At 35.3% G+C, this 13,709-nt stretch overlaps 1 protein-coding gene across 3 annotated transcripts in view; it reads right to left on the bottom strand.

The window, feature by feature from the left end:
* The window catches only part of LOC123940204 (cell surface glycoprotein CD200 receptor 1-like), a 33,778-nt gene extending 22,199 nt beyond the window's left edge, over window positions 1-11,579 (bottom strand). The window contains exons 1-2 of one of the 3 annotated variants that reach the window (XM_046002755.1): window positions 11,417-11,579; window positions 4,127-4,257 (exon numbers count right to left, since the gene is read on the bottom strand). In XM_046002755.1, the coding sequence (XP_045858711.1) occupies window positions 4,127-4,190 (64 nt within the window). In that variant the 5' untranslated portion in view covers window positions 4,191-4,257; window positions 11,417-11,579. Of the gene's footprint in view, window positions 1-798; window positions 906-4,126; window positions 4,258-11,416 lie in introns of those variants that run through there. The other 2 variants (XM_046002753.1, XM_046002752.1) reach the window with 2 other exon arrangements.
* Between the last annotated feature and the right edge of the window lie 2,130 nt (window positions 11,580-13,709).

Raw genomic sequence — 13,709 nt, 5'->3', positions numbered from 1 at the left:
ACCTTTTCCTCACCTTAGATTCTCACTTTTCTTTCTCCTAAGAACTGGTTCTCTTCTCCCTTAACTAGACATAATATGGAAATGTGAAAACCAGTGTTTCTCAGAGTGTTTTGGAACTTTTTTGCGATAATTGCAAGGAACACAGAATGGATTCAAGTTTGTTTCCACCCGTCTAGGACTGCTCTAATTTTAGTCACTCTACTCATTTCTTCTACCTGTTCATGCTGTGGGATAAGATTCCCTTTATTTAAAGTATTCTGGTGTGAACATGAAATCCTTGATGTCAAGTAATTATTTATCATTTATATATTCTTATATTCTCTGATCCTCATTTTCTGAAACAAATTTTACCCATTCATTTTTGCCTCTATTTTAAAATTTAACAACCCCAAATAAAAACATAGTATTTCCTTCTTAGCCCCTGTGCTAGAAACATTAGAACTATCAAAGGAGAAAAAATAATTACACATCAATAAATATAAGGCCCCAAAAATAAGAATTCAGGGAAACAATAAAAACACAAACCTAAAAACTGAAGGAAACACTGCATTTTGTCTAGTCCCAAAAGTTCAGTTTCACTCCATTCCAGGGTCCCCAGTATTACCCTGGACTCAGCTAGACAACTAGTCAGTGCACAAATGACATAAGGTAAATATGAAGGTTTGCTGGATGATATACAAATTTATCACTGCTACTAGGACAAATTAGAAAACATTTTACGAGTGGCTAAAGAGCCTCCTTGTCAATATTGAAATACAGCTTTACATTTTGCTGAAAATGCCACAGCATCATACTTACCAGATATGATGATATTGATAGAGATCACTACTCTCAAAGTTGAAATCCTCCCCAGAGTGTGCATTTGGAGTGGTTAGCCACCAAGTAGCCAAGAACAGGAAATGTCACTGAGTTTTGTTGAGCAATGAAGCAAAAAAGCCAATACTTATGATCATTGGTTCTCCCATAGTACTGAAGTGATGCAATAAATTACATAGCAATTTATTTAGAAAGCAGCATTTCAGGATGCATAAATTATGATAAAATGCAAAAGTATTTAGTGTACAGATTGATGAATTTTTATATATGTATGAATTCAGATAATGACTTCCAAAACCAAGGTAAGACCATTTCCACTATTCAAGAAATTTCCTTCATGCTATTTCTCTGTCAATAGCCCTTCTCCAGAGAGAAATACTACTCTGACATCTATCACCATTATGCCAGTTTTTCAATTCCATATAAATGAAATTATTTACATAGTTCATTTTTGTAATACTGTGTACTGGTTTTCTAATCTGATCATGCCATAATTTTTTCAACCATTTTGCTCTGTACTTGGATTTTCTATTTTAAGACTAACACAAATAAATCTTCTATGAACATTTCTGTTTTATACATATCTTTTGATCTACTTATGCATTTGTTTCTTGCATACATACCAGGAATAAAATCTGAGGATCACATGATAGGCATAATGTGTGGCTTTGATAAATACTTCTTGTTATGAGTTGACTTGTGTCCTCTCAAAATTTGAATGTTGAATGTTGAAATTCTAACCCTCAGTACCCAGACCTTATTTGGAACAGGGTCATTGCAGATGTAATTAGTTACCATGAGGCCACACTAGAGTCAGGTGGGCCCTAATCCAATGACTGGTATCATTATAAACAGAGGGAAGTTGGACACAGATACATGCACAGGGAGAATGCCATATAAAGATAAAGATAGAGATCAAGGCAGACCCTCTGCAACCCAGTGAACTCCAAAGATTTCCAGCAAACCACCAGAAGGTAAGAGAAAAGCAAGGAACAAATTCTTCCTTCCTGCTCTGGGAGATTTGAAGATTCCTTTGATGGTGGGACACAATACAAGACATTTGAATAGATGAGAAGGAGAACTTTGTTACTTAGAGTCCCCAAAAAAGAGAAGGCTGACATATAGGGCCACACAGAGCTTGCCCCCATGGACAGAGTAATACCACGTTGGAACTATAGAATGTGGTATATGCATGGCAAGTAGGATGAGATTAGGTTTCAAGGGCTCTCAGACTGGATAATTGGAATAATTTCCCAGGCTCCTTTGTGTAATTTTGTGTGGGTTTATTCTGGTTGTCTGGTACTTGGCCTAGAGGCCTAGAATGTGAAATCCCCAGGTAAGGGAAGTATATGGGGTGTGGATTTAATTAGGTCTCAAGAAGGAAAACTGACCATCCCAGTCAGGACCTCAAAAATGGGTCTAGATAGCATTTTGTAAAAATTTAAAACTATATTCAAATTGACCCATTGATTTCATCAGCTTTAAACTTCATTATTTTAAGTATCTTAGTACATATGTTGCCCCTAAACAGCATAAAAATCATTTTATTATGAGAGGAAAACAAGTAGAATCCTTGTAGGCCAGTCCATAGCCAAGTTCACCATTATATGGCATTAGACTAGATCACAGATCTGGAATTTCCAGGATCTGTAACAATACAATGATTGAGTTGTAAAGCATGTTACAAGTATGAGTTGTATTTTTTATGACAATAATATCTTGGTGCGTTTCTTGGTTCAAGGTGGCAAGTCCAGCACTTACATTGGTACTAACTATAGTTCGGTAAGGAATATGTAATGGTTAATAACATTTGTAACCAAGGGGAAGGGTAAGTTATGGTGGTTATGGTCAGAGATGCAGGGTGGGAGGTTGTGGTGACTAACTGGAGGTGTGAAGCAAAGAGACAGCTAAGGGGATTGGGAGGCCCTCCCCCCAGGGGGCTGGGTGTGGACCTATATAAGGCAGTTGTCTCCTGCAGAGAGTAACAATATCCACTACTTTTTCGAATGGCACAAATGGTAGTTACCTCCACCAGATGTCCCTTTACACATGGGAGTGTAGGGATGTACATTTTGGCAGAAAACAAAGTATGTTAAGATTATGGACTAAACAAACAGTGAAGGGTAGGTTTTTGTATCAGAAACTCATAAGCTATTTATGGCCATTATATATAGTCCAGAGATCCCAGGTATAAGAGGATTTTGCTAAAGCCTGTACAGTGAATGAATCTCTGTTAGTTTTAGTGGAAGGGCCTATTGATTTTAACTGGATAGGTTGTAGAGCCTTTTGTTGGGGATGGGTGTCATTTAACGTGAGCTCCTTTGTAGATAGCAGCATCAGGAAGAATAAATAAAATTAGTAAATGAGGAATATGTTGCCTCTAGAACCCAAAAGTGATTGAAAGATGTGAGACTTATATGTCCTTAATATTTATGTTAAACAAAATTCTTTGGATGAGAATGTTACTATAATGCCCTACTTGTGTTTATGGGGAAAGGTAGATGCACTTAAAATTCTGCTTGCAAAGCCTGTGTGTGACGGCAGGGCTGCTGAGGTGTTCCATGCTTAGTCCAGTAAATGTGTATTGTGTTTCTTTGGAGAAGAAGGCAAACTGAGAGGCTGTTGAGAGGCACTGCCTGAAACATATTAGATGATGTTACTAATTTTAATAATGTTGGATATTGGGCATGTGGGCTTTAATGGATGCAGTAATTACATTAAGTTTGCAATAATCTACCATGAGACACAATGCACTCTTTCCATATTTAAGAACAGGTAAAATTGTCCGATGGGGAAGTGGGAATAATCACCTATTCACTGGTTAGGTCTTACAGAGTGTTTCAATTGTTCAGAGACCTGTTTTAACTTATATTGATCCATATTAACTATTCTAACTAAGGTCACAGGGTCCTATTTTGTCAAATTTAATTTATGACAACAAATTTATTTATTTATTTAATTTTAATATTTGTTTTTATTTAATTTAAATACAATTTAATTAACATATAGTGCATTATTAGTTTCAGAGGTGGAATTTAATGATTCATCCGTTGCATATAACACTCACTGCTCATTGCATCAAGTGCCCTCTTTAATGTGCACTGCCCAGTTACCCCATCCTCCACCCATCTCCCCTCCAGCAACCTTCAGTTTGTTTCCTATAGTTAAAGAGTCTCTAATGGTTTGTATCCCACTTTGTTTTCATTCTATTTTTTCCTTCCCTTCCCTTATGGTCATCTGTTTCATTTTTTAAATTCCACATATGAGTGAAATCACATGATATTTGTCTTTCTCTGACTATTTCACTTACCATAACACTCTTTTGGTCCATCTTCCAAATGGTAAGATTTCATTCTTTTTGATGGCTTAGTCATATTCCATTATATGTATGTATGTATGTATATATATATTCACATATATATCACTTCTTTATCCATTCATCTGTTGAAATTAAATTTTAATTTAATACTTAATGTGTTACAAATGCATATGTCTACTATTTTAGTTTGTTCAAGCTACTACCACAGAACACCACAAAATGGGTGACATACAAAAAAAGAAATTTATTTCTCACAGTTTTGGAGGCCGGGAAGTCTAAGAACAAGGCACCAACACATTTGGTACTGCTGAAGACTCCTTTCTAGTTCATGGGGCAATTTTACATTGCATCCTCACGTGGTAGAAGGAAAGAGCTAGCTCTCTAGGATTTCTTTTATAAGGGCATTCATCCCTTTCATGAAGGTTCTGTCCTTATGACCTAATCAGCTCCAAAAGACTACAACTCAAATACTGCCTTTTAGAAAAACTGGTTTCAGTATACAAATTTGGATGAGGGGGACACAAATATTCAGTCTACAGTAGACTGAAAACAGAACTTAAGGGTATTCCCCGGAAAGTGTGGTTCAAGTGGCCTATCACTCCCACTGCTCCAAGGTGGCTGCCACCTGGGCTAGTATCTAGCCAGTGGAGTTTAACAATTGAGGACTGTTGTTTGTTTTTTACTAACCTTCCAAAACCAAGAAAATCTGGGTAAGGAGAGACATGGAAACCACGAGCAGACACAGCAGCAAACTGCAGGGTTAAAACTCCCACTTACCAACAGTCAACATTTCCTTCCCAAGTTTGGAGTAAATTGGTTAAGCCAAAAACAGAGCCCCAAGAAGCTATGCAAGAGTAAGGAGTCATAGCGATGCTTTCTTGCTCACAGTGCCAAATGTTTTATAAGATTGAAGGTTTTATTTGGGGGGGGGGTTGTTTTTTTGTTTTTATTTTTTGATAGTGGGACTCAACAAATGACACTCAGAATAAATGAAAGGCAGACTCTGTGACAATTACAGAGTCTGTGAAATAAGGCTGCCATACAGGGCCATACAGAAAATAAACTGGGTTCAGAGTAACAGTGAGAACTGTAGGGAGAAGCTTATGTATGGCAGTAGAGCAGAGTTCACTAGATCCCCTGAGTTCCCATGCATTGGTGAGTTTGAATAATTTCATGGGATCAGGGCACAAGAGGTGGTCCCTAGTTGTCTGGTGTTGGTCCTGGCAATCAGGGCAGGTGCATGGTGTCCCAGAATGGGAGCTCTAATAAGGAAGTGGTTGAGAGGTGGACTTAATCAAGTGTTCAAGAAGAAGAACTGAGCCCCTCTAACTAGGAGCTCAAACCAAATAAAAATAGCATTAAAAAAACCTGCATCAAATACTTCTTAGAAAGAACCAACCCTGCTAATGCCATGATCTTGACTTCTAGCCCTCAGAACTGTGACACAGAATTTTTTGTTGCTTCAGCCACTTAGTTTGTGGTACTTTGTTAAGGCAACCCTAGAACTAATACCCTTCCAAACTTAATAGTGCCATTTTCATTCCTACAATTGCAGAGAGCCAGTTACACATATACTCACCATCTCCCAAGATAATTTGCCACATCTTACATCTCAGCTCTGATTAGCTCTGATTAGCCACAATTCAAGTGGTCAATTGCCCTTCAGTTGTTACAAGAAACTAAAATGCACTTTTTTGTAGCAAATATGCATAATGTAAATTTTACCAGTTTACCCATTTTAAACTGTACAGTTCAGTAGTCTTTAGTACATTCACAATGTAAAGAAGCCATCACCATTACCAAGTTCCAGAGGATTTTTGTCACCCTAAAGGAAACTGCAGTCATCAGTACTAATCCCATACCACCTGGCAATCACTAATTTTCTTTCTGTCTATGGATTTGCCTATTGTAGATATTTCAGATAAATGGAATCTTATATGTAGCATTTTGTGTAGAGCTTCATTCATGTATGATAGTGTTTTAAAGGTTTATCCATGTTGTGGCATGTATCAGTACTTCTTTTCTTTTCATGGCTCAATAATAGTCCATTGTATGGATCTACCACCTTTGTGTATACATCCAACAACTGACGAGCTTTTAGATTGGGTCCTACTTTGACTGTTATGAATAGTGCTGCTGTGAACATTAGGTACAAGTTTTTGTTTGAACATCTGTTTTCAATTCTCTTGGCTATGTACCTATAAGTCGAATTGCTGAACTATGTGTAATTCTACATTTAACTTATTTATGTACTTGCCAAATTATTGTTCATCTGGCTACACCACTGTACATTTCTACTAGCAATACAAGTTCCAATTCCTCTACATCCTTTCCCACAGTGGTTATTTTCATTATTATTAACCACCATAGTTAGTGTGAAGTGTTATCTCATTGTAGTTTCAATTTGCATTTTCCTAATAACAAATAACATTGACCATCTTATCATGTGTTTATTGGCTATTTGTTAAGCTTTTTTGGGAAAATTCCCATTCAAGTCTTTCATCCATTTTTAAAAATTTGATTGTTTGCCTTCTAGTAGTAAAAAAAATTTATGTATTCTGGGTATTCGAATCTTGTCAGATCATTTGCAATTATATTTCACATTCTATGGGTTGTTTTCCACTCTTGATAGTGTACTCTGATACACAAAATTTTGTACGTAAAACTTCTTAATATTGTTGAACTCTAATTTCTCTATGTTTTTCTTGGATGTTTGTCCCTTTGATGCCACACTTAAAAATGATTGCCAAATCTTAAAGTAATGAAGACCTTTCCTTCTATGAATTTGATCATTTTAGCAATCATATTTGGACTTTAACATACTTGGGGTTAGCTTCTTAATAGAGTGTCAGATAAAAACCCAACTTCATTCTTTTGTAGGTGATGATCTATTTTGTTCATTTGTTGAAAGGACCATTCTTACCCCCTGTGAATGGTCTTGGCATCTTTGCTGAAAATTAATGAGCCATAAAAGTGTGGTTTTATTTGTGGACTCCTCAAGTTCTTTTCCACTGGTCTGCATGTCTAGGCTTTGGTCAGTACCAAACTGTTTTATTATAGCTTTGTAAAAGTTTTAAAATTGGGAATGTCAATTCTCTAAACTTATTCTTTTTTTTTTTTTAATTATTTATTTGACAGACAGAGATCACAAGTAGGAAGAGAGGCAGGCAGAGAGAGAGGAGGAAGCAGGCTCCCTGCTGAGCAGAGAGCCTAATGTGGGGCTCCATCCCATGACCCTGGGATCATGACCCTGGGATCATGACCTGAGCTGAAGGCAGAGGGTTTAACCCACTGAGCCACCCAGGCGCCCCATCTAAACTTATTCTTATATTTCAATATTGTTTCTATTATTTGGGGTCTCTTGAAATTCCATATGAATTAGATGATTTTCTGTTTCTTCCAAATAAGGCCATTTCTGATTTTGATAGTAATTGCATTGAATATATAGATCTCTTTGAGGAGTATTGCTGTTTTATCAATATTGTTTCTAATCTATGAATATGGGAATGTATGTCCATTTGTTTAGATATATTTTACTTTCTTTTAGCCACATCTTACAGTTTTCAATTTATAAGTCTTGCAGCTCCTTAGTTACATTTTCTCTTCAGTATCTTATTCTTTTTGATGCTATTATAAGTGGAACAGTTTTCTTAATTTCCTTTCCAGGTTATTCATGCTAATGTACAGAAATACATATTTCTGCATGTTGATTTTGATTTCGTATCCTGGAACTTTGTTGACTTTGTTTATTAGCTCTAAATGTATTGGGGGATGGGAATTGGTAGTATGCTTAGGATTTTCTATATGTAAGTCATGTCATATGTGAAGAGCTGGTCCTAGGTCTTCCTCTGCAATTTGGATACTTTTCACTTCTTTTCCTTGGGTAATTGCTCTGGTTAAAATTTCTGGCATGGGGGCACCTGGGTGGTTCAGTGGATTAAAGCCTCTGCCTTCAGCTCAGGTCGTGATCCCAGGGTTCTGGGTCGAGCCCCACATCGTGCTCTCTGCTCAGAGGGGAGCCTGCTTCCTCCTCTCTCTCTCTGCCTGCCTCTCTGCCTGCTTGTGATCTCTGTCTGTCAAATAGATAAATAAAATCTTTAAAAAAAATTTCTGGCATGATGTTGAATAGGAGTAGCAAAAGTGGACATTCTTGTCTTACTCATGATCTTAGAAAGAAAGCTTCCATTTTTTCACCAGTAAATATGATGATTATTGATTCTCTTTCATCCCTCTTGGAACTTATTTTGTGGCAACTTATGAGTTTTGGTGTATTGTGTTTCCATTCTCACTTCCTTCCAGATATTTTTTGATTTTCCTTTTGATTTCTTCTTTTACCCATTAGCGGTTCTGGAGTGTTTAATTTCCAGATATTTGTGAGTTTTCCAATTTTTCTCTTGTTATCAATTTCTAGTTTCATACCACTGGTTTAGAAAAGATAGTTGTTATAATCAAACTTCTTAAATTTGATAAGACTTGTTTTTGCCTTAACTTTGTGATCCATCCTGGATAATATTCTGTGTACACTTGAAAAGAATGTATATTTTGCTGCTGCTGAATCAAATGTTCTGTATATGTTTATAAGGTCCATTTAGTCTACAGTATAGTTCAGGTTCAATGTTTCCTTTTAATTTCCTAAGTTGGGTACTGAAGTTTCTTACCTTGATTTTATTCCTGTATTTCAGGTCTATTAGTACCTTAATATATTTAGGTTTTCCAATCCTGGGACATATATATTTATAATTGCCATAACTTTGGTGTGTGTGCCTGCGAGGCTCAGTCAGTTAAACAGCTGACTTTGGCTCAGGTCATGATCTCAGGGTACTGGGATCAAGCCTTGCATCTGGCTCCCTGCTCAAGGGAGTCTGCTTCTCCCTCCTCCTCTCCCCCTACCCTCTCTCAGGCTCTATCTCCTGTGTGTGTGCTCTCTCTCATGCTTTTTCTCTCAAATAAATAAGTAAAGTCTTCAAAACAACAACAACAATTGTTATATCTTCTTGAGGAACTGATCCCTTTATGGTGATATAATGACTTTCTTTGTCTCTTGTTCAGGTTCTGATTTAAAATCTATTTTGTTTCATATAAGCATAATTATCCCTGCTCTCCTTTGGTTTCCATTTGTGTGGAATTATCTTTTTCCATCTCATCACATTCAGCCTATGTGTGTCCTGAAAACTGAAGTGAGTCTCATAGGTAGCATAGATTTGGATCTTGGTTTTTTGTCCATTTAACCACTCTCTGTCTTTAGATTAGAGAATTTGATCCATTTACATGTAAAGTAATTACTGAAAAATCAGGACTGAGTACTGTACTTTTATTGTTTTCTAGCTCTTTTGTGGATTCTTTGTACTTTTCTTTGTCTCTTGAAGTATTGCTTTGTGACTTGATGACTTTCCATACTGGTATGCTTTAGTTACTTTCTCTTTATTTTTTGTGGATCTACTGGAGGTTTTTCCTTTATGGTTACCATGAAGTTTTATAAAACATCTTACAGTTATTACCAGTCTATTTTAAGTTGATGACAACTTCACTATAGTTACATAAAAACTATACTTTTTTACTGCTCCTCATTTTATGTTTTTGATGTCATAATTTACATTTTTATATTGTGTATTCATTAACATTGCCATAGCTATATTTACTTTTAATGTTTTCATTTATTCATCTTTGTACTAGAATTACATGATTTACATACCAGCATTACAGTGTTAGAGTAGTCTGAATTTGAATATATACTTATCATTGTCAGTGTGTTTTATACTTTTACATATCTTCATATTTAGTAACAACTGATTGTTGAAAAGTTAGATATAATGTAGAATCTGATTTCAGTTCTGTTTAGGACTTCTATTTCTGGAAACACACTTCATCATATACCCTGAAAAAAATCTACAGTTCAAAACACCAAAAAGAAGAGCTTAAATATGTATAAATTTTTAATGCTTAACTAAGCTCACAAGTAATTAAGGAGAACTTCTGGAATCAAAAGTGAAAAGCAGCAAATATGGAGTATAAAGATTGATTTAGCCCCCAAACCATCAAAACTGATATCAGGAACATAGACATTAGGGTTTTAAGACCCATTTAGGAAACAGAAGAACACTGGACCCAGGCAAAGCAGAAAGTAGAAATGGAGATTCCCCTCCTCTGAATAAAGGCCAGAATAAAGTTTAAATAAGTTATTATTTGAAAAGAAAGAAGAGGAAATTACTTGTCATACCTCTATTTCTTATTTTTATAAGAACAATGGAAGGTTTTCCACCATGAATGTGTTACCACACTGCCCTCACATGGGTCTAGGGGTTGAATTTATACTGCTTATATCTAAGTGACTTTAATCTCAGAAATTAAAATGCACTATCCCCATCTTAGTAGCGAGCCCAAGAGCAGAAAATCCCTTTGGAAGAAATCACTGTCCCAAGATCCAGATATAAATTAGTGAAATATGAGCACACAATCCAAAATTACAAGAGAAAGAACATCAAGGCAAATATTCATAGCAGGAGATGACAAATAAAAATAAAGTAAGCAGACTTACAAAAAGATAAAAGTATTGTAATATTCAAATAGATTTATAGAATATATACTTAAAATATTTAGAAAATGATTATTTTTAACATGTTTATAAAAATTCAAAATGATACTCAAACTGAAAAAGAGATTCAAAGGAACTTAATAGAACTTACAAATGAAATTTAATGTTGTTAAAAGTTAAAATGCTAAGAACAGCCCAAACAGTAGATAAGAAACAAGTGAGGAAAAATTTGTGGTCTCTAAGAGAAACCTGAAAAAAATCACAGATACTACTACATAGCTAGACAAAGATATAGAAAATATGAAACATGTTGAGTCATGGAAGATAGAGAAGACTTCATTAGATTTCTAGAAGAAGAGAACAGATACAAATAATGAAACCTAGGGTCCTGGGATTAAGTCCCACACTGGACTCCTTGCTCGGTGGGGAACCGGCTTCTCCCTCTGCCTACTCTGCCTGCTCTGCCTGTGCTCCCCCAACTTTTGCTCTCTCTCTCTCTGACAAATAAATAAATAAAATATTTTTTAAAAGTAATGAAACCTAATGTCAAAAGAGATAATAACTAAGAGTTTTCCAGTATTGAATTAATTTTTAAAAATCCAGAATTTCCAAATTTGGAATACACAGACAATCCTAAGCCAGAATAATAAAAATAAATGCATATTTAGGTACACAGCAGTAAAATTACAAAACACTGATGACAAAGGGATTCTCTTAAAAGCAATGAGGAAGAAAAACTGATTACTTACCAGGGAATAACACTTGTACTGACATTAGAATTCTTAACAACAAAGATGAAGGCCAAAATACATGGAATATCTTCAAACTGCTCAAGGAAAATAACTCTTTAGATTTAGTTATCCAGAAAATATATACTTCTTACAAATGAGGAGAAACTAAAGACCTTTCTTCTAGACAAACAAAAACTGAAAGCTTGTTACCAATAAACATAGAACCTCACTACATAAACTCTTGAACAAAACTTAAAAATGAGGAATGGAAAGAGGAAACTGATCTCAAGAGGAACATCTAAGTTTCAGGAAGAGATACGGAACAAACAAAATTGGTAAATGTATGGATAAACTCTTATAAACCATTATAGTAATAACTAGTTTGGAGAATGTTTTTTTAAAAAATTATAAAATCTCAACCTCTAGATGGAAGATGAAGTAATATGAGTTAAAATGTACTAAGATATTTTAACACTTTGAGTAAAATAATATTGATTAGCTCTAGATTTCAAGCACAAATATTGAAGGGGAAATCTCAAAAGAATAAAAATAGAGTGTGTAATTTCCAGTACAATAAAAAAATAGAACTTTTTAAGTTCAGTAAGTCTAAGAGGAAGGGAAAAACATAACCACAGAAAAATCAGGATAAATAAAAATGATAATATATTAATATGTAAATGTTATCATATCAAATATATGAACAACAATAAATACTAAAATTATCACAATTTTTTTTAAAGATTTTATTTATTTATTTGACAGAGAGAGATCACAAGTAGATAGAGAGGCAGGCAGAGAGAGAGAGAGAGGGAAGCAGGCTCCCCACCGAGCAGAGAGCCGGACACGGGACTCAATCCCAGGACCCTGAGATCATGACCTGAGCCGAAGGCAGAGGCTCAACACACTGAGCCACCCAGGCGCCCAAATTATCACAATTTCTTAACCCAAATATATGATATATAATAAAAAACTTACCTAACTCCTATACATTTAACAGTAGTAATGTACCACTGAACTGTACGCTTAAAAAGTGGCTAAAATGGTCAATTTCATATTATGAATTATTACAAAAAATATTTTTAATTACAAGGTATTCAAAGAAACAAGAAAATGCAATCTACAATGAGGAAAAAAGACATTCAATTAAACCAACTCAAAACTGACACAGATGAAAGATAAGTAGACAAGGACACTGAAAGTCATTATATTACTACCCTCCATAAATTCCAAAGGTTTATTCAACATGTGGAGGGAATTAAATAGACCAAAATCAGATTTCTAAAGATGAGTACTACAATATGTGAGGTGAAAAATACACTGAATAGAACTAACAGCAGATTTTACACTGCAAAAGAAAAAATACTGACCTTGTTAATAGAAATTCTGCAAAGATAAAAGGAGAGAAAAGATTACATTAACATGAAAGGAGTATCAGTGAGCTATGGGCCAATTTCAAGAGGCCTGATTACATATATAATTTTTGAGTACCCTGATTACATATTTAAATTTGGAGTACCCAAAGGACAGAAGAGAGAAAAGGGACAGAAAAAATTTGTTGAGAAAATAATAACAAAACCAAGCTGTTTTTAGGTGTTCTGAAATAAAGCATAACTACTAATACATGTATACTACAATGGATATTTTTGAAACTAGAAGAGGTAAAATAAAGAAAAGAGGAAAAACATTAGCCACTCTAGCAAAGCATAGTGAAAGAAATAGGTGACACAGAACATGGAGAGTAAACATAGAAAACAAGACATACAAATTAAAATTGCAAACATATGACTAAATACATGTAAGTAACCACAACAAATGTGGATGGTTTAAATTCTCTTATTAAAAGTTTAAATTCTCAAAGAGTTAATAAAAATCAGTTTTATCTTGTCTATTAAAAAGCTATAGTTTCTTTGTTAAAGGTATACTTAGAAAGGAGGGGGGTTGGGGGGATGGCTGAGCCTGGTGATGGGTATTAAGGAGGGCTTGGATTGCATGGAGCACTGGGTGTTATACACAATGAATCATGGGACACCATGTCAACAACAAATGATGTATTGTACGGTGACTAACATAATACAACAAAAAAAATAAAAAATAAAAAAATAAAGCATGGGCGCCTGGGTGGCTCAGTGGGTTAAGCCGCTGCCTACGGCCCAGGTCATGATCTCAGGGTCCTGGGATCGAGTCCCGCATCGGGCTCTCTGCTCGGCAGGGAGCCTGCTTTCCCCTCTCTCTCTGCCTGCCTCTCTGTCTACTTGTGATCTCTCTGTCAAATAAATAAATAAAAAATCTTTTAAAAAAAAAATAAATAAAG

The sequence above is a fragment of the Meles meles genome, chromosome 4 (assembly GCF_922984935.1).
Source record: "Meles meles chromosome 4, mMelMel3.1 paternal haplotype, whole genome shotgun sequence".
In the NCBI taxonomy this organism is placed as follows: domain Eukaryota; kingdom Metazoa; phylum Chordata; class Mammalia; order Carnivora; family Mustelidae; genus Meles; species Meles meles.
Note: the sequence above shows the minus strand (reverse complement) of the source record. Positions and strands in the feature narration are given on the sequence as shown.